Consider the following 20,867-nt stretch of genomic DNA (forward strand, 5'->3'; position numbering starts at 1 on the left):
GCGTCGATCCAGAGCATCCTAAACATGCTCAATGGGTGACATGTCTGGTGAGTATGCAGGCCATAGAAGACCTGGGACAGGAATTGTGTACAGGTCCTTGAGACGTGGGGTCATGTAATATCATGCTGAAACACAAAGTGATGGCAGCAGATGAATGGCACGACAATGGGCCTCAGGATCTCGTCACGGTATCTCTGTGCATTCAAATTACCATGGATAAAATACAATTGTGTTCATTGTCCGTAGCTTATGCCTTCCCATATCATAACCCACCGCCCCCATGGGGCACTCTGTTACATCAGCAAACCACTCGCCCACATGACACCATACACGCTATCTGCCTGGTACAGTTGAAATCGGGATTCATCCATGAAGAGCACACTTCTCCAGCGTGCCAGTGGCCATCGAAGGTGAGCATTTGCCCACTGAAGTCGGTGACGACGCCGAACTGCAGTCAGGTCAAGACCCTGGTGAGGATGACAAGCACGCCGATGAGGCCGCTTATGGTAGAGAAATTAACATTACATTCTCTGGCAACAGCTCTGGTGGACATTCCTGCAGTCAGCATGCCAATTACGCACTCCCTCAAAACTTGAGACATCTGTGTTATTGTGTGACAAAACTGTACAATTTAGAGTGCGTGGCCTTTTTATTTTCCCTAGCACGCTGCATTTGTGTAATGTTCATGCTGTTTAATCAGCTTCTTGATATGCTGCACCTGTCAAGGGATGGATTATCTTGGCAAAGGAGAAATGCTCACACGTGTAAACAAATTTGTGCACGGAATTTGAGAGAAATAAGCTTTTTGTGCGCATGGAACATTTCTGGGATCTTTATTTCAGCTAGTTAAACATGGGACCAACACTTTACATGTTGCGTTTTATATTTAGTGTGTGTGTGTGTGTGTATACAGCTCTGGTGTATGTATGTATGTATGTATATTCAATTGTGGGATAATTACAATCAGTCAGCAGGTAATGTCAGTGGGAAAATGTCCCTTTCTGGGGGTGGGGGGCTCCACTCAACGGTATATGGAAACGTGCCAGATTGCCCTTTCTTAATGACATTTTTTTGGGTGGGTTGATTTCTGAATGTCGGCTCTCCCTCCCTCACATCTATATCGGGCACACGCATGAAGTATGTACATGCCCCTTTTTTGCTTTCCCTCTCGCGCTTTCACATATGCGCACACAAACACACTCTAAGTCTGCCCCTGCAACCATGACTTGTGGATGCGTGCATGTATGTCTCAAATTTTTTGAGGGTGTTTTTTAAAAGTGCATATGTTAGAGCGAGTAGAGGAAGGGATTTTGTGTACTTACTGCATGCGCTTGCCCGTTATCGAGAGGTGAGGGAGGGAGAACTGACATTGGAAAATCAACCCACCGAAAATGCGCGCTGCTGCGTGCTAGCGCAGGCTAACGCTCACCACTCACCCTCTGAAAAGCAGGCAAAGTTTCCATGTTTAATGTGCAACGGATAGAGCGAGCGAGAGGGGCGGAATGTGCTGACGCAGTGTTTTTTTTGTCTTAACTCCCCAAATTAATAATCAGTGCGGTTTATCCGTGCACTGCCAGGAGCAGGAGGCTGCCAAGCTCTGGCCTCGCGAGCGGTGGGCCCGAAAAGGAGGCCCTGGCAGCCCGCCACAGAGCTTTTGCTTGTTCAGGATTTTTGATTCAGTCCTTTATTGTGCTCCACTCAGGCAAAGGGCCAAGGCGAAACAAACGCAGAGAAATGACTGGAGGGATGGAAAAAGGAGAGGGAAAATAAAAAGGGAAATGGGATCTTTTTTTCTCTCTTTTGCCTCACTCTGTTGCCCTTCCCTCTCTTCCCTCCCTCTCTCCTTTCCCTTTATATGTATATATTTGTAAAAATGTGATTTAACCTTAAACTAAGCAAGTCAAGCATAGAGGGAAAGCAGAGGTCTTCATTTATCCCCATCTCCTTTCCCTCTATCGCCCTCGCTCTCTCTCCCTCTCTTTCTCCCACTGTGACTGAAAACATTTTTGGTTTACTGTATGGTGAGGGTGAAAAGTCGACTGTGGTTTTGTGTTGTCTTTCTTCCCCTTTGTCTCAATGGCAAATTGCTTCTCTATGAGTATTTGTATTTTGAACAGTGTAAAAGTAATGTATAAGACAATAGTCTTGTTGGCTGCCTCCCAACTGCTGTTTATGGGCCATGTGGTCTTTCTTGATCAAATATGAAATGAAAAGCACATTGTAAAGGACAAGAAAGAGTCTGGTCGTGCTCCTCTGTCAATGGAGGCCTCCTGGAGATCAGTTTTAAGGTCTTGTCAGAAAATGTAACCGTCATATATGTGTTGTTTCAGCTGTCTCTCTTCTGGATTTGACCGAGCAGTTCACACCGCCCGAAACTGCTCCCCATACCCTGGTGAACCTAGTGGAGGCCATTGAGAAGAAAGGTACGCATAACGCAACACACAGCACCATAAACATGCATACACAGTAAACATAAATAGTAGTGGCCATTCAGAGGAGAGATGCTATGGGAATGCAATAAATGACTGATTTGGTTTTGGAGTGTCTGATACCTCCACAGACTGCACTGCACGTTACACTGTTGTGTTTATTTGTCGCTGACAGATTTATTCTCACCTGTGCGCTGATAGTGCCATGCAGTGATGCAGGACAGGGGGCTACATTCACACTGCATTATGGAGGAGGTCTTCATTCACAGTTTCTCTCTTTTACACATTCAACACACACACACACACACTTCCTCCCACTCTAACCAATTCCACAACATTGTGTGAAATATACATATTTTAGACAGACGTGTCAATTTCACGGTTCGGGCCATAGTGTAAATGACACATTTTCATTTACATCACACATTCAACAATTCCACTCTTTCGCGAACACATTCAGCCCTACATTGGGCTCCGGTCAAAAGTAGTGCACTATATAAGGAAAAGGGTGCCTTGTGGTATGCAGGCTGAAATACTTCCTCTAACCTTTTCTTCCACACAGGTTGCACAGATTGGTATCTTCCTGTGTCCTGCATCATAGCTCCCCGGAGTGTATTCATAATCACATCCCTAGTAGGGATGGGCATGAGTAATCAAGTCCTCGAACTGACGTCAAAACTCAATCTTTTACCAGAGATTAAAAAAAAAAAAATAATAATAATAATACTGTAAAACTATTTGGTCGAAATGTTGTCTTTAAAACAACGTTAATTTGCTTTGACTCTGATGTTCCATTTGTACGTGCGCATTTGCGGGCTCCTTAAATTTCCTTTCGTGTCTCACTCAATTGGGTTCTGACCGCTCCCTCTACACACGCGTGCTGAGTGCGCCTACAGAAATAAATGCCCATAAAAACGTATCTGATAGAATACACAAGCTATATTCCTTGCCAAATGACGACAGTTGTTAAACAAATTATAAAAGGACTGGTTGACTAAAGTAGGGAAATATGTGTTCCAACAATGACCTGCAGTTTTGGAATAATTGTCATTTTCCGTTTAGGCTACTTTGCTGTTGTCACTGGTTACCCCAGCCACAAAGTCAAAATTGGCTATATCGTAAAAATTCATGAAAACCAACATTTGCTTTTTGGTCTAAATTGAAGGTAGGGGCTAGGCATAAGGTCACCGGTGTGGTTAGGGTTGACGGTTAGGTTTAAAATCAGATTTTAAGAAATTGTAGAAACAGGCCAGGGTTTATGATTTTGTAGCTGTGGTAACTAACGTTAGTGATGATTGTACTTTGCGAGCTGCTAGTGACATTTAGAATTTGTCCGACTCGGCTATTACCCCGTAAACATAGACTGGTTCCACACTGAAAATAGGCAACAACATTAGTTTGATAAAGACAGAGCGTATTTTCATCAGAATCCTGGCCATAATTCATCCCCATGCAGTGTTAAATGTAGAAAAATTCAAAGGAACAGGCATCATAAACTAAATCGAACGTCTGTATATCGAAAAGATGACCGATTTTTGTTTTGTAACCCTGAAAAAATGTATATCAACTACCAAATGTATATCAACTACTCACGTTTCAAATGAGCACTCTTTGAGAATAACTGTTCCAGACACGAGATGCGAATCCCACTTTACTGTCTTATTTTATTTTACATAATGTTTTTTTTATCATAAAATAGGTGTCTTGATTGTAATAAGGCTCTGTAAATAGGAGCTACATTATCAAAACAAGGCTATGCCATTGCTCAGCAAAAGGATTCTACAAGCGAGTGCCACACCGCTGAGGTTACTACTTTTTTGAAGATTGTTTTCCACGATATAATATAACCAGTTGATATTAGTTTCAATAAATTAATCTTAAATGGCAATACTTTTTTTTTTATATACTGAATATGAGTCAATTTAGCAATTAGGGTTTACTATCTGTAATGGCTGTGATACATTAGGTATTGTTGCTCATAATTAGGTACTGTTGGCATATAGATAAATGCAGACACTCCAACAGTCCAAAAAGTTAAAATGCCAGGCCCTAATCCCTAGGGCCTTTACATTTAATGTGACCATCTGTCTGCGTCTGTCATGCCGAGTCAGGCAGTCATGCATACTATAGAGGGGCTTGTTTTTAGAAGGCTGATGAGCTATTGTCTCGATTCGTCTGCAGGTCTGGACTGCAAGACACTGTACAGGACACCCGTGGCATCCTCCAACTCGGAGAGCCCAACAGAGAGCTGGAGTGGTGGTGAGTTACTCCCGTCACGCTCCAGCTGTATCTGTCCTGTTACAATTATTAGTATAGTAATGCTCGAAATGAAGTGTTTTGAATGAGTGTTAAATTCGTGGGGGGTGAGTTATCTTATTCGACTTCAACTGTAGTAGAAGGCCATTGTATATCCAATTTGCGGTAACAACACTTTGTACAACCTTTATAAATAATACATGTATACCTTTTCTCAAACCCATAGTGCATGATAAGACTTGCTACACTATTAGCATATAAATGTAGGTGTATCATGCACGTAATGCATTCAAAATGCTCCCATTTGCTTTTTCCGTGTGGCAAATCTGTCTGAATGAAATGCAGCTGGCCGGACCCACTGTCTCTCTCTTTCTCTCTCTCTCTTTCTCTTTCTCTCTCTTTCTCTCTTTCTCTCTTTCTCTCTCTCTTTCTCTCTCTCTTTCTCTCTCTCTTTCTCTCTCTCTTTCTCTCTCTCTTTCTCTCTCTCTCTCTCTCTAGAGGTGGAGTCGGGTAGTGACGTGGGCGCCTTGTCGGAGTGTGTGGTCCGCTACCTGAGGGAGCTGCCGTCCCCTGTCATCCCCCCCGGTGTTTACCCAGACCTGCAGGCTGCGCTGCAGCACGGCGCCGCGGGTACATGCCACATTTCACTGACCCCTGCTTGTGCGCCACCGTCCCATCCCCCCCACCAACCCATCCCAGATGATACAGACCTAGGCTATAGAAAGTCACAGAATCGCATGAAGCTGATTGTGTGGCGTGTCAATCGCGTGCCCCCCTCCTGCCTGCGAGAATAAGCCAGTAGTGGAGTGCTGGGGATGAGCTAGTCACAGGCATCCCAAAAATGTTCTAACTTATAAAGCTACCCTGGTCCCTGGGGGTGTCAGGGACTTTGTGTGTGTATGCTGAGAGTGAGTTCCTTTTTGTGTGTTCACACTTGCTTGTGTGAGTGAGGGAGTAAGGGGCTGTGGTAACATGTAGTCTGCCTCCTCTCACAGACGTGGCGGCAAGCAGCAGCGGAGGCAGGGAGCTGAGCCTGGTCCTGGAGAGGGCCACCAGTGTGCCTCTGCACCATCGCCTCACCCTGCAGTACCTGCTCACACACCTGGGCAAGGTGGGCCAGGGCTCCCAGCTCAACGGCCTGGACCCTCACACCCTGGGCCTGGTCTTTGGGCCGCTGCTGATCCGGCCCAGCTCTGCCACTGGGTGAGTAGGAAAATACATGATTTAACATCTAAGGATAAATGAGCTAAGTATTCACACCCCTGAGTCAATACTTTGTAGAATTACCTTTTTGGCAGCGATTACAGCAATTTGGAATTTCCAACACATTAATGTTTCTTATAAAAACAAGAAGTCAGTCTTTGTTGGTTGTTGTTTTTCCAATGTTCTAACGCCGCATTCACACCACCCAGACTTATGCCAACAAACAACAGAGTTGGGTCAGTGTACGCCGCTCGTCTGTGTTGGTTGCCATTTTGTTGGGTAATATTTGGTCCAATTCGGCATGTTCAGTCAGTGTTTGGTGTCAGGAATGGGAGTATTGTGTGAGCAGTGCACAAGCATCTTAATGGATTGCATTCATACTGTATAAACCGTTGCTTTCCACTAGTTCTGAAATTGCTTTACATTGTATTGGAGTAACTAACCTCAAACCCCACCCTTGTGATGCACAGCAGCCATTTTGTGTCAGATTGCATAGTTACCACACAGCTAGTGAATATCCTACCACACTACCACATAGCTAGTGATATCCTCTTGAGATGGACAAGTGAGGGCTCCAATGGCACTGGATTAGTGGAAGAACATGTGATTGTTAGTGCTCTCTCCCTCCTGTGACTCGAGAGGAAATCCCTAACGCTAAAAGCTGTTATTACAGACTGCAGCTGAGTACTTTTCCCCTGCCGGCTCAGCACCATGTGTTTGAATGACCTGCCGCTGACTGAACATCTTATGACTATGTGTCTTACTCCCTGCTGTTGTTGATTGACAGGTGGGAGGTGGGGGAGGAGTTCCCTGCACTAGCGCTGGAGAGGCTGCTGATGGAGAGGGCCATGGGACAGGAAGTCCCGCCCCCTGGTATGTATGGGTAGATACAGTGCTTTAAATTGGAGGGCTCAATAGAAATTAATATAGAACCTGGACTGGATGGAAATAGTGTTTTTTTAGAATGGTTTGCACAGAATAATGGATTGTACTATTTACTGTGCATAACTTAGTGCTGATTTGTACAGACCAATAAGCACACACGAAACATCCCCAACTAAAGATGATTTGGCTTGTGTGTCAGGATCTGTATGTGTAAATGAGACTTTTTCTATTGAAAATCTCTTGTGATGTTTGCTTGTCCAAAACATTTTAATCTAATGGGGTTTTCGGTTGTATCCGTGTGTTTTGTATAGCTCTACCAGTCAAGCCAATGAAGGCCAAAACCACGACTCCAGCCATGACTGAGACTCACATACTGAGTGATTCCGAGTGGTACTGGGGGGAAATCTCCAGGTAAAGAGCCACTCGTGTATCAATAACATTTCTAAATCTTCAATTAAATAATTTACTACATCAACAAAATAGTTTTGGCTCCCAAGTTTTCTGAGGGGGGAAAAAAAAAACTTTATTTTTTATTGTTAGACATAAAAGAAACTGTGTTAAAACACCAGCAAATCAGCTCCAAGTGATTTTAATAAGAGATTGCCTTCGGAAATTATTCAGACCCCTTGACTTTTTCCACATTTTGTTAGGTTACAGCCTTCTAAAATAGTTTTTTTCCCTCATCAATCTACACACAATACCCCATAATGACAAAGCCAAAACAGGTTTTTAGAAATGCTTGCAAATGTATTAAAAATCAAACAGAAATACCTTAGTTACATAAGTATTCAGACCATATGCTATGACACCTGAAAATGAGCTCAGGTGCATCCTGTTTCCAAATGTATTTAATATTAAAACTGAACTATTACATTTACATAAGTATTCAGACACTTTACTCGGTACTTTGTTGAAGCATCTTTGGCAGCGATTACAGCCTCGAGTCTTCTTGGGTATGACGCTACAAGCTTGACACACCTGTATTTTGGGAGTTTCTCCCACTCTTCTCTGCAGATCCTCTCAAGCTCTGTCAGGTAGGACGGGGAGCGTCACTGCACAGCTAATTTCAGGTCTCTCCAGAGATGTTCGATCAGGTGAAGTCCGGGCTCTAGCTGGGCCACTCAAGGACATTCAGAGACTTATCCTGAAGCCACTCCTGCCTTGTCTTGGGTGTGTGCTTAGGGTCGTTGTCCTATTGAAAGGTGAACCTTCGCCCCAGTCTGAGGTCCTGAGTGCTCTGGAGCAGGTTTTCAGCAAGGATCTCTCTGTACTTTGCGCCGTTCATCTTTGCCTTGATCCTGACTAGTCACCCAGTCCCTGCGACTGAAAAACATCCCCACAGCATGATTCTACCACCACCATGCTTCACAGTAGGGATGGTGCCAGGTTTCCTCCAGATGTGACCCCTGTCATTCAGGCCAAAGAGTTCAATCTTGGTTTCCTCAGACCAGAGAATCTTGTTTCTCATTGTCTGAGAGTCTTTAGGTGCCTTTTGGCAAACTGCAAGTTGGCTGTCATTTGTCTTTTACTGAGTGGCTTCCGTCTGGCCACTTTACCATAAAGGCCTGATTGGTGGAGTGTTGCAGAGATGGTTGTCCTTCTGGAAGGTTCTCCCACCTCAGAGGAACTCTGGAGCTCTGTCAGAGTGACCATTGGGTTCTTTGTCGCCTCCCTGACCAAGGCCCTTCTCCCCCGATTGCTCAGTTTGGCCGGCCAGCTCTAGGAAGAGTCTTGTTGGTTCCAAACTTCTTCTATTTAAGAATGATGGAGGTCACCGTGTTCTTGGGAACCTTCAATGCTGCAGAAATGTTTTGGTACACTTCCCCAGATCAGTGCCACGACACAATCCTATCTCGGCGCTCTACGGACAATTCCTTCGACCTCATGGCTTGGTTTTCGCTCTGACATGCACTGTCAACTGTGGGACCTTATATAGACAGGTGTGTGCCTTTCCAAATAATGTCCAATCAATTGAATTTACCACAGGTGGACTCCAATCAAGTTGTAGAAACATCTCAATGATGATGAATGGAAACAGGACGCACCTGAGCTCAATTTTGAGTCTCATTGCAAAGGGTCTGAATACTTATGTAAATAAGGTATTAATGGTTTAACATTTTTATAAATTTGTAAAAATGTCTATTAACCTGTTTTTACTTTGTCATTATGGGGTATTGTGTGTGTATATTGCTGAGGATTTCTATTTAATACAATTTAAAATTAGGCTGTAACGTAACAAAATGGGGGAAAAAATCAAGGGGTCTGAATACTTTCCGAAGGCGCTGTATGTGATCATATACAAATGTAAGCAAGGTTTGAAGTGGTTTAATCAAATATTATATCTCTTTGGATTTCTTGCGGTCAATTTGCAATATATTATTTGTAATTATGTTCCGGACCCCTGACCATCCGCTCAACAAAAAATCGTCCCGTGGCTGAATGTAGTTGATGATCCCTGGCCTATAGTATTTATTTATCCAGTAACCACATTTTTGTGTGGATTAAAACAGGATTATAGTAAAAACTATTTGTAGATTATGGTATACGATAATCAGCTCTCATGAAACAGCCTATTGTCATCATGTGCTAGTCATTAAGTTGTATTGTGTGTATAAAGGAAAATCTTGCATAATTTGGTCAGCTGCGTGATTAACTGCTTTGTTCATTCGTGTTAGAAATTGAGAGTTCCGGCAAAAGTTTCCACCCTCTCAAAAGGAAACTCTCAGGCAGAGTCGAAGCAGTTTAAGCACCTCCTTCGCCAAATCCTAATGCGCCCAAATAGCCAGTGACGAAAACCCCAAAATCGAAGCTTCTGTTGCTCGTTATCTCACGCATTCCATTTAGTCCCGGAAGATTCTTTGGTCTACGCGCAGAATCTACCCACGGGAGATTATATTGTAAAGGATGTGGTGCTTTGATGAATTCACAATCCCCTTCAACTGTGCCATTGTGTTTCCAGGGAGGAGGTGAACGAGAAGATGAGAGACACCCCTGACGGGACGTTCATGGTCCGCGACGCCTCCAGCAAACTGAAGGGAGAGTACACACTGACCCTCAGGTGAGAGGCTACTCCTATTATCAAGTATTACACTATATGTCTTATGTAAAGAGCGGAGGACGGTCAACATTACACATTTACTAAACTTCTGTAAATAAGTGATTCTGAGAGATTTTTTTTTTTTTTTAAATCTCCTTTTAGAATGTGGAATGTAGTTTGCTATTGCGATTCTTGGGTTCACGTTTGGAAAAAGAGCAAATGGTTAAAAAGTATCTACAGAATGAATCTTAATGAAAGCAACGTCACTTTCACCGAGATTTCAAATGTATTTCTCGCCATTGACATTGATTTCGCACCGCTTCTCCACCACAGGAAAGGAGGCAACAACAAGCTGATAAAGATCTGCCACCGGGGCGGTCGCTATGGCTTCTCCGAGCCGCTCACCTTCACCACGGTGGTGGAGCTCATCAACCACTACCGCCACGATTCCCTGGCCCAGTACAACGCCAAGCTGGACACCCGGCTCCTCTACCCCATCTCCAAATACCAACAGGTACCTACTTTACACTACATGTACATTGACAACAACAGACAACTTTACTGGGCATCGAAATTGAACGTTGTCCTATTGCTGGCCTGCCTTTCTAACCTTAGGATTACCACTGCCGCCACAATCTTCTGTAGTCTATACCAGATCCACAGATGCCTATTTCAGCCAACTCTGAGATGTATACACACTCCTCGAATTCCAAGACATTGCCGGTTTAGAGTGCAAGTTAGAATGACATTTTCATGGAACGTTTGATTCAGTTCCTGCTCAATTTGTATTGCAGCATCATTGTCTTCCCGCTTGATTGGCTGCTTTGTGAATATTGTCACTGACAATTGGATAACGTTGCTTTCCTCAGGAGCAGCTGGTGAAAGAGGACAGCATTGAGGCGGTGGGCGAGCAGCTGAAGGTGTACCACGAGCAGTACCAGGAGAAGAGCCGGGAGTACGACGTGCTCTACGAGGAGTACACACGCACCTCACAGGTACTATACTGCATCCTGTACTGTAAAGGGCGTACTGGGTCCATACTTCTGGAACACACCTCTGTCCCAATATTCTGAAATTAGATATTTTTCTTGTATCCGTCTTTTATCCTTGCTCTGTAACCAATGATCTGAGAGGACAGGTGAAAAGAAAATGGTGGAAATTCACATCCCTCCTAACTGCCATTGCTATGAGGGGAAAAGCGAAGAAGATAAGACTCCATTTCAAAGTATTTCAAAGTCCTGTGTGGTTTAGTTGGTAGAGCATGGCGCTTGCAATGCCAAGGGATGTGGGTTCGATTCCCACTGGGGCCACTCATACGTAAAATGTACGCACGCATGACTGTAAGTGGTCGCAAAAGGAGAGGAAACAAATAGGAGGATTGTATTGGTCCCATCATGCCCCATCTCTGAAACTGGAAACACTTATCTCCCTCACTAGCTTTAAGCACCAGCTGTCAGAGCAGCTCACATATCACTGCATCTGTACATAGCCCATCTATAATTTAGCCCAAACAACTACCGCTTCCCCTACTGTATTTATTTATTTATTTATTTATTTTGCTCCTTTGCACCCCATTGTTTCTATTTCTACTTTGCACTTTCTTCCACTACAAATCTACCATTCCAGTGTTTTACTTGCTATATTGTATTTACTTTGCCACCATGGCCTTTTTTGCCTTTACCTCCCTTATCTCACCTCATTTGCTCACATTGTATATAGACTTATTTTTCTACTGTATCATTGACTGTATGTTTGTTTAACTCCATGTCTAACTCTGTGTTGTTGTATGTGTCAAACTGCTTTGCTTTATCTTGGCCAGGTCGCAATTGTAAATGACAACTTGTTCTCAACTTGCCTACCGGGTTAAATAAAGGTGAAATAAAATAAATAAAAATGCTGACTTGCAGGAGCTCCAGATGAAGCGCACGGCTATCGAGGCCTTCGGCGAGACCATCAAGATCTTCGAGGAGCAGTGTGAGACCCAGGAGCGCTACAGCAAAGAGTCCATCGAGAAGTTCCTACGCGAAGGCAACGACAAGGAGATCCAGAAGTAAGCGTTTTGCCTGTCCATAGTGACATGGTTATTTCAAACTAGTACCTCTGTATGTACGTAGGCTGTATGTTAAGACAATTTAAAACATCAGTCAATGTATTGTTAAGAACAGTCAAACTAGACCACTACCAATGAACCCCAGAGGTGATTTGTTATGGAGATTTTTTTCCCCCCCACTCACTTCAGGATCCAGAGCAACTCAGAGCGTCTGAAGTCTAGGGTGACGGAGATCCACGACAGCAAGAGAAAGCTGGAGCAGGATCTGAAGCAGCAGGCCACTGACAACCGAGAGATTGACAAGATGATGAACAGCCTGAAGCCGGACCTCATTCAGCTAAGGAAGATCCGGGACCAGTACCTGGTGTAAGAAAATACAATACTATAGAGAATTTTTTTTTGTTTACCATGAAACATTATGTTCGAGTGACGTGCACTCATCCCGACATCATCAAAAAGCTCTGTAGCAGGATAGCTAACGCTGATGACCACGAAAACACGCAAGACTGATGGCTATAGCTATGTTCAACAAGTTCTATTATTTAAATATGCAGTATATATATATATATATATATATATATGTGTATGTGTATGTGTATGTGTGTGTGTATATAGTATTTGTTGACTGAATTGAAGTGGAATTGTGTGCAATTCTGTTTCTTTGGTCTTGCAGATGGTTGACACAGAAGGGGACGAGGCAGAAGAGTATCAATGAGTGGCTGGGCATAAAGAACGAGGCAGAAGAGTAAGTGACGAAGCTGAAACATTTGGCAAGTGTTTAGATTGCATGTTATAAAGCTATACCCGTTGGGCGCGTCAGTGATACGTGAATTTGAAACTGTTGCCTTGTATTCTGTATTGACGTCATATCGTTCTTGTATTTTGTACGGACGTCATATTGATGTATTTTGGGGGGAGGTATTTTATTAGGGTCGCCATTAGCTGTTGCGAAAGCAGCAGCTACTCTTCCTGGGGTCCATACAAAACATGAAACATGACATGATAAAGAACATTAATTGACAAGAACAGAACTACATCCATTTTTAAAAAGGCACACGTAGCCTAAAAAATCAATGCATACATACACAAACTATCTAGGTCAAATAGGGGAGAAGGCGTTGTGCCGTGAGGTAGGGCTTTAGCTGTTTTTTGAAACCAGGTTTACTGTTCATTCGAGAAGTTTGAGAGAACTCGGAGGGTTTTCTTTAATGGAAGCTTCTCTTATGTCAAACATGTAAAGTGTGGTGTACTGGGGGGGGGGGGGCTGTGGGAGGGTCTCAAATGGTTGAGGGAGAGCTATTGTGGAATTGTGGGGGGGATCTTGGAGGGTTCGGGTTCACGTTCTTTTGGCCTGGTGGTAGATTGGTCAACATGCCCTTGAGCAGGGCATTGACCCTGGATGCTACTGTGTGTCGCTCTGAATGGGAATCTGTTGGATGACTGGTATGGTGTAGTTGTTGAGCGGCTTCACTGCAAGTATATTGTATGTTTCGAATATTCAATAAATAAAAAATAAATGAAAACAGTGTGGTGTACTGCAGGGCAGCTCTTTAGACCCTCAACTCTTTTCTATTTTTAATAATGACCTGCCACTGTCATTAAACAAAGCATGTGTGTCCACATTCTTGTTGTAAAAAGACATTTTACAAAATGACAATTATGTCCTTGCAACCAATTCTGCTCACTGAGAATGACCAGGTTGCCTTTCCCTAAAAGCTGCAATGCCTTTAAACTCTGCACCAGCTACCCAAAAGTAATCCTAACACCTTTTATAAAGAATTTTGTAAAATATCCAATGAGTCATTAACACCGTCTCCCTCCTACAGCTCATACTCGCTGGTGGAGGAGGACGAGGGCTCGCCCCACCACGACGAGTGCACATGGTACGTGGGCGACATCAAGCGCACCCAGGCAGAGGAGCTGCTTAGGGACAAGTGTGACGGCACCTTCCTCATCCGAGAGAGCCAGACGCAGAAGGGCTCCTACGCCTGCTCCGTGGTGTGAGTGTTTATTTCAGTGTGTTACATGTCAGTCAGAAGGACTAAGATTTATTCTTTGATGGGTTGAACTATTGTAAAACGGGAAAAGAAAATGTATTTCGGTTTCACTTCCCAACTGTTGGCTTTCCCCTAAATGTGCCATTTAATAAAGACGATAACAAAGGGGGGAGACCAATATAGCTCCTGGGGAGGTCAAAGCTGTGTGCTGGAAAACCTTGGCAGTGCATGGGTGAAGTTGGGGCTTCAGACCGGCCCTAACGTCTCACTTAAAATGTAGTTTTAGTGTTTAATAACAAATAAAATGTCTATTAGTGAATATTTTTTTACTTTTACTTTGTTTCCGTAAATCATTAAATGAGTTTGCGCTGTCTTCCCCCAGTGTGGACGGCGACGCCAAACACTGCGTCATCTACAAGACGGATAAAGGCTACGGCTTCGCCGAGCCTTACAACCTGTACGGCTCCCTGAAGGACCTGGTGCTCCACTACAAGCAAGAGTCCCTGGTCCAACACAACGACCAGCTGAATGTAACCCTGGCCTACCCAGTCCTCACCCAGACCCAGCAGCAGCACCACAGATGAAGGGCAGTGTGACACGACGACCCCCAACGGTGACCAGCACTTCCAAAGCATGGCGGCAACAACAAAAAAGCACACTCATTACGTACCACAGTACCAGCCGCAGTAAACATGAGACGAAAACCCTGTTTGTAGACTGAAAACAACATAAGCACACCGTTATGATAAAGCTTTCAGACCATATTTAGAAGAGCAAGAAGGAGCGAGAGTAGAGGGGAGAGAGTCGGGGAACTGGAGGTTAAAGATACTGGATGGAGCTCAGCTTCTTTTTTTTTGTTGCCTTGGCACCCACTTACCCTTCTAGGCAAAGGCCTGAGCTGTCATCCCCACTAAGGACTTGGCTAACCTGGCTCCTCACCACACTGCACTTCACAACAACAAGATCTAAGAGATGGGTGGGGGGGGGGGGATACATGGTCCTGGAAAGGCGGGGTGAAGTGGCTGGACAAACCAGTTACTTTCTATAAAAAGCTTGCTTAAGTACCATAGAAAGAGCCTTGATTGACCACAAGCCTGTGTTGGGAAAGAGGGAACTATATAGGGTGGGATGACAGAAAGCTTTATAAAAATATATTTTAAAAAGTTTAATTTACTGGTCTCTCCTCCAGTTTGTTGTAAGATAAACATTCTTTATAAAAATAGATATGTTATATTTGTTTTATTGTGAATAGATAGATAGATATTCACAATAGATCAAATGTGTATATATATATTGATGAATGCAGTTTCTAAAGGGATTCAGGTTTCCCTTTAACCCTGCGAGCACGTTTCTTATTTCAAATGTTCTCTTCAAGTGCTTTCTTTTATACTGTAGCCATGATGGACTAAGGTATTACTGTTAGTATTCTTGAGATGTTCTCATTTCTATGCTAATATACTCACAGATCATCGACCTATCAGATCTTAACTCTCAGTACTGACTGGTTTAGTCTCTAGGAAGCCTATGCAGTGTTCTTTTCACAAGCGCTTGCTTTTATGTCGCAGCGTCACTACTACTCACGGTACTTCCTCTTTTGATCTTGACTGTTGTTTTTATTTGACACAAGCTTGATTCACAGAGCTGTAGAACGTTGTTGTACAAAATGGAAAAAATGGATTCTTGTCGTTATATGATCCATATATATACCGACAGTAACAGACAGTGTGACTGTCAAACAGAAAATATTGAATGGTTTTCTTTTCAACTGTGTCCCCCCCTGCAGGGAAACTGCTGGAGGACGTATGGTATCCAGCTAAACGTGAGCCCAAATGAAGGATGTCTTTTTATGTAGCAAAAATAAGATTGGATCCTTTTTGACAGTAAGCATGACAACGGAGGTCCGGGGGATTTTCCATAAGTACCATATGCATGAAAATCCTTCTTTTGTTTAGTACCTAGAGAACTTGCTCTAGTACTTGTGCTGTTTTAAGTGCATACGTCGTGTGTACTAGACCTGTATAATGCACAAACAATTGTACGTGAATAAGAATACGTATAGATTTACAGACACACTGTTCGAGGTGAATCCCTCCGTGGGTACTGGGCAGTACTTTTGATGTGCGGCTTAAAGGACTTTCTTCCATCCCTTTTGCGTAGCACAGACTTTGTTCGGGTGAAGACACTTCAGCCAAATTTCTACCGTCGATTCGTTACTAAAAAGAAGCCTCGTAATGAAACCGAGGATAGTGAGGATTTTAAATGTGGTGGCGCTTTTAGATTTCTTGAGAAAGAGGAAACTTCCCAGAGAAAAGGAGTTTTGCAAATTTTTTTGTAGAATGTGCATAAAAATATATGTGTCATGGTGGGCGCTCATTTTGGGTAGTTTTAAACATGATCATTTGCTCCGAGCAGATGTATTTTTCCCATGTTGGTTGTACAGATTAAGTATGATAACATGGATACTGCAACTGAATAGTCATGCTATTGGATTGTTTAACTAGTTGGAGGAAATTGGAGTAATTTGGTTTGTGTAATTGTCACATTTTAATTGGAAGTTGAAAAAAATTATACAATTTTGTGGAGCGTTGCATATTGGCGAGAGCATTTTGTGTTCAAAACGTATTTTTGGTACAAATATTAGTAGAAGGAAAATAATTATCTAAAGGAAAAATAGCTTGGTACTGTATAGTAGTGTTTTGCACAGTTCTTGGCCAGAAGAATAGCCTAGAATTACACGAAGTGGCAGTAGTGAGAGACCTATAAAAGAGTGATTTACAAAGTTAAGAAGTGCCTTAGCTCTTCTCTTGTCGTTGTCGGAGGAGCTTCTCTCCTATAGACCGTGCTACCGCGTACTGTATGCTTTGTTTAAAAAGCATTTGCCAATGATATAATGTCAAGCCCCTGAAGAGAACTGGCAAATGCGCATAGTTGTAGTCTTTCCTGTAGTGTGCGAGGTCCGAGTTATAGAGATTGTGTTAGTTTAGTTATGCTTCTCTCTTGTTACATCATTTTGAATAAGGTTACAATTGTATTTTTTTGTGACGCCTATAGCTTGGTGCTCTTCAGTGAGTGAGGCCGTTTCCTTTGGGGGTTTGTTGTATAGTTTATTGAATCACACCTAGAGTGGATAGAAATGTGAATACACAGTCATAGCCCAACACGTAGCGTTTTCCGTTTTAATAAGCCGAATCTCATTCAATAAGCTCTTAAGTGAATGCATGCAGTACTTCTCACGGTGTTTTCACGTCAATTCCCTGTGACTTCATTTCCTGTTTACCCATCTACTGACTCATGTATTTTACTCAGTCCATCGGACCAACATTTTGCAAATGCACTTTTTCCTTAAAGAAAATTACACCAAAAATGATATTTTGGTATTTGTTTCATTAGTCCATTGTTGATATAGTCCTACATTTTTTTGCATGTCAGCAATCCAGTTCTCGAGATGGTTGACTTTCGAAATACAGCCGGTATGATGCATTTTGCTTAGGATGCAAAATTTAGCATCATATGATGCAAAATGCATCATACCGGCTGTATTTTAGTTTTTTATATATAAAACTTCAACGGGGGACTAAAACAAATACCAAAAGATGATAGTTTTTTGGGGGTGGAGTTTTTCTTTAATTGAGTCTCCAAAATTAGTTAATTCTAAACCGCATTAGTGAAGCTCAGTAGGCCATGATAGTATTGTTTGTTTTTATTAAGTGTCATGTCAGGGATGTTTTAATCGGACTTTCTTTGTGAAACCGAGTTTGTGGGGGGGGGGGGGAGGAAACATTCAGTGTTCCCCCTACTCGATCCATTTGGTGGAGTCTTCACGAACTCTGAAATTGTAAGCCGGTATTGGGGCAAGTAGGACTCATGTCCATTTATTGCTGTTTTTCATGATTTTAATTGTTTAACTGTTATAAATCTGTGTTTGGTTTTGATTGTGCCAGGCCCACCCGTTTCCCATTCGAAATGGGTGACTCGTTTCAAACCAAATGAAAGGGAAGCTAGCTAATATGCAATCGGCATATTTGGTCGGTCCTCGACGCTCCAACGGTATGGATGTCATGGCGTCACTTGCAGTAACATGAATGATGACACATGTGCAGTGATAGTGTTTCGGCGGTCGTGCCCAATGAGATGACTTGGAGCAGGGTTAGCTTTGAGTTGTCCTTTACCCAGTTATCGTGAAACCACGTGTCATAGCACCCTCCAAAATGTCCAGGTGAATTATCCAGGCCATTACTATTACTTTTCTTTGGTACATAACACCTGTAAATAGTGGTGTCATACTTCTACCATATCAGTAAATAGTGGTGTCATACTTCTACCATATCAGTTACCGAATACAAGTAATTAACATTTTATTACGTTTGAATATTTAGGTTTGAAGCATATTTGAAAGAAATATATTGAAATATATCTTGACGTATTGTTTTGGGGTTATATATTCTGATTTAATTATGCTGGGAATGGATCCGAAACAGACGCTGACTAAATGAGTTTAGATGTGAAACATGTCTATTGACAAGTGCCACAGCAGCATTGCATCAGTGGGCCAAGTCATGTCTAGTTTTCATGTTAACGCCCTGATGTGTAAATCATAAGCTAAGCTTTATCATTATCACCAGCAAGCGTTCCTTCCTTTTTGATCGCGGTATTATTGGTTTTAATTGACCCGCAATGATTGAGGAAGAGGAGGCAGGCTCATCTACGTTTCAAAATGCAGCGCTGAATCTAGTTGTCCATGACGACATACTGATTGGCCAACCTTGGCCCTACTCACACATAAGTGTCTCTGTCAAATTTGAGTAGAGATTATCAATAGTCTTGACACAAGTGTCTTTCAGCAAAGCTCCGTTGTTGCTACCCTAACAAGGACCCGTGACGATAGAGTTGACCAATACTGGGACTAACTGGTGTCTAGACTACAGCCTCTATATTCTAAGATTATAAAATGTATTATCTGAGCAGAAAATAGATTCCTATACAGATATGCTTTGTCCATAGGGATGGGGAAAGCACCTTTTTTTAATTTTTCATTTATTTTAAATCAAAATTACATAAATATATTCTCAGCTTGGAGATTCTGGTTGTGTTTTTTTATATTGCGAGAGGAGGCAGTTTGAAAGTGATACCAGGGGAGTGTTTGAGGTATGAAAATAATGTATGATTCGAAGAGAGGGGCATTTAATAATCGGATAAAAGTCCCCCAAATGCACTAGATAACACATGATACTTCATACCGGCCAAACATGTTGCCAACAAGTTAAGGAACAAATTTCAACAGTTCAGAAACACTCCTTCAGTGAATAACCAACCTTTGCAGGTGGAACAATGATGTCATTGGAAAGTGTTCCTTTATGGTGTCTAGGGTTTGTTTTTAATTAGACTTTTTTTTTTTAAAGAAATTTAAAGCAAATTGATTTGTCTGTCCAAGTGTTTGTTTGTTTATCTTTGTTAATGATAACCTTACAGAATCTATAAAATAAGCTAGCTTGAATATTTTCCTTCATACAGAAAAGTACAAATGTTTACGATATCTAATTAACCAAATAGCAAGTATGCGTTTGAGAAGTCAATCTGTCTGTCCCTAAAAGGGCCTCCGATAGATTGATTTGATTTCTTTTTTCTCCTTTGTCATTTTAAACTTGAAAATGTTATGACTGCTTGTTCTTTTTGTTTTGATTCTTTTTGTACTTGTCAAACAGTGCTCCCTCTAAAAAAAAAAAAAGAAAGAAAAAAAATTGTTACCATCTTCTGCTTAGAACAGAATCGACTAAATTGTTTTTTGAATGGCCCCCGGGCAGAATGGTCTGCAATGGGCCCTCTTCCCTGAGTGGCTTAAAATCCTTGATCTCTGTTCCTTTACCTTCTATACTGCCGACTACTTCATCTTAGACTGAGCCTTGTGTATTCACGACTGAATCTTAACTTTAGATAAAGGCTTAACTTTGCGTTTTTTTGATGTCAATGGGAAATTTTGAGTTGCGCTTGCAGATCTCAGTTAGGATTTGGCCGTAGATTGCACCCTAGATGATTTGGGAGGCTTTAGTTTTCAGGCTTTTCAAGATTGAAAGAGCGGGAGGTGCACACTACTTGGTGAAAAATGTATGTCTACAGTCTTGGGTTGAGTCAACTATTACATTAATTTGGAAATGTGTGAAAGTGAAGAGGCATGTATTTCGATTTTGCACTGTCATTCTCGTCTCACTACACTCTAAGATAAAGACGTTCCGTGACTTGCTCTCTGTCATTCAAAACGTTTTTTATTTGTTCAGTCTTACTTTTAAATGGAGTTTACAAATATGCTTTCATTTACTTCTAAAAGTTTATCTAATCTCTGTAACCCTTCAATCAGGGTTGGGTAGTAACGGATTACATGTAACGGGCATTACACAATTTATTTACAAATATATGAAGTAGGCCTAACTGTAATCAGCCCGGATTACATTAAAAAAAAAAAATATATATATATATATATATATATATATATATATATATATATATATATATATATATATATATATATATATATATATATATAATAATGTAATCAGATTACAGTTACATTATTAAAAACATCTGATTTACATTTGGGATTACTTCATCTAATATCAAGAGAGAAAAAAAAGGATAAAACTTTGTCAGCATTGCTGTCATTTAGCACACCCTCAAGACTTCTCCCATGCTCTCAAATATGCTATTGTTCTGCTGATCGCCCATCAAGGGTGGGTGGCTTCTTTTGTATTCAAATGGCTTTAGTGACTAGGTAAGGCTTCCAAAAGATTTACACCTAGCCTTCTGGTCAATTAGACAGTGGTCTGGACTCAAATGTTCCTGCTTGCTGCTTTGTAGCAGTGCACTTTCACTCTAGCTCTCTCCTTTGGCTTTGTGTGCTCCTAGCAGGAGACAGAAATGCTCTCTGATAGCTCCCTGGGCAATAAACAAAACAACACAGTCTTGAAAGCAACCACTGTTGGTTGTTACTCCAGACGAGAAGGGTCCCAGCTTTCTGT

General features: G+C 42.0%; 1 protein-coding gene across 4 annotated transcripts in view; it reads left to right on the forward strand.

The window, feature by feature from the left end:
• Window positions 1–20,099, forward strand: part of LOC106568949 (phosphatidylinositol 3-kinase regulatory subunit beta) — a 56,379-nt gene extending 36,280 nt beyond the window's left edge. For 2 of the 4 annotated variants that reach the window (XM_045693925.1, XM_014139822.2), the window contains 14 exons: window positions 2,331–2,423; window positions 4,611–4,688; window positions 5,184–5,315; window positions 5,681–5,888; window positions 6,676–6,761; window positions 7,085–7,184; window positions 9,733–9,831; window positions 10,144–10,324; window positions 10,680–10,805; window positions 11,718–11,860; window positions 12,050–12,226; window positions 12,534–12,605; window positions 13,687–13,860; window positions 14,240–20,099. In XM_045693925.1, coding sequence (XP_045549881.1) covers window positions 2,331–2,423; window positions 4,611–4,688; window positions 5,184–5,315; window positions 5,681–5,888; window positions 6,676–6,761; window positions 7,085–7,184; window positions 9,733–9,831; window positions 10,144–10,324; window positions 10,680–10,805; window positions 11,718–11,860; window positions 12,050–12,226; window positions 12,534–12,605; window positions 13,687–13,860; window positions 14,240–14,441 — 1,871 coding nt within the window. In that variant the 3' untranslated portion in view covers window positions 14,442–20,099. Of the gene's footprint in view, window positions 1–2,330; window positions 2,424–4,610; window positions 4,689–5,183; window positions 5,316–5,680; window positions 5,889–6,675; window positions 6,762–7,084; window positions 7,185–9,732; window positions 9,832–10,143; window positions 10,325–10,679; window positions 10,806–11,717; window positions 11,861–12,049; window positions 12,227–12,533; window positions 12,606–13,686; window positions 13,861–14,239 lie in introns of those variants that run through there. The other 2 variants (XM_014139821.2, XM_014139823.2) reach the window with 2 other exon arrangements.
• The last annotated feature ends 768 nt before the right edge of the window (window positions 20,100–20,867 follow it).

Source organism: Salmo salar, chromosome ssa14 (assembly GCF_905237065.1).
Source record: "Salmo salar chromosome ssa14, Ssal_v3.1, whole genome shotgun sequence".
Classification (NCBI taxonomy): domain Eukaryota; kingdom Metazoa; phylum Chordata; class Actinopteri; order Salmoniformes; family Salmonidae; genus Salmo; species Salmo salar.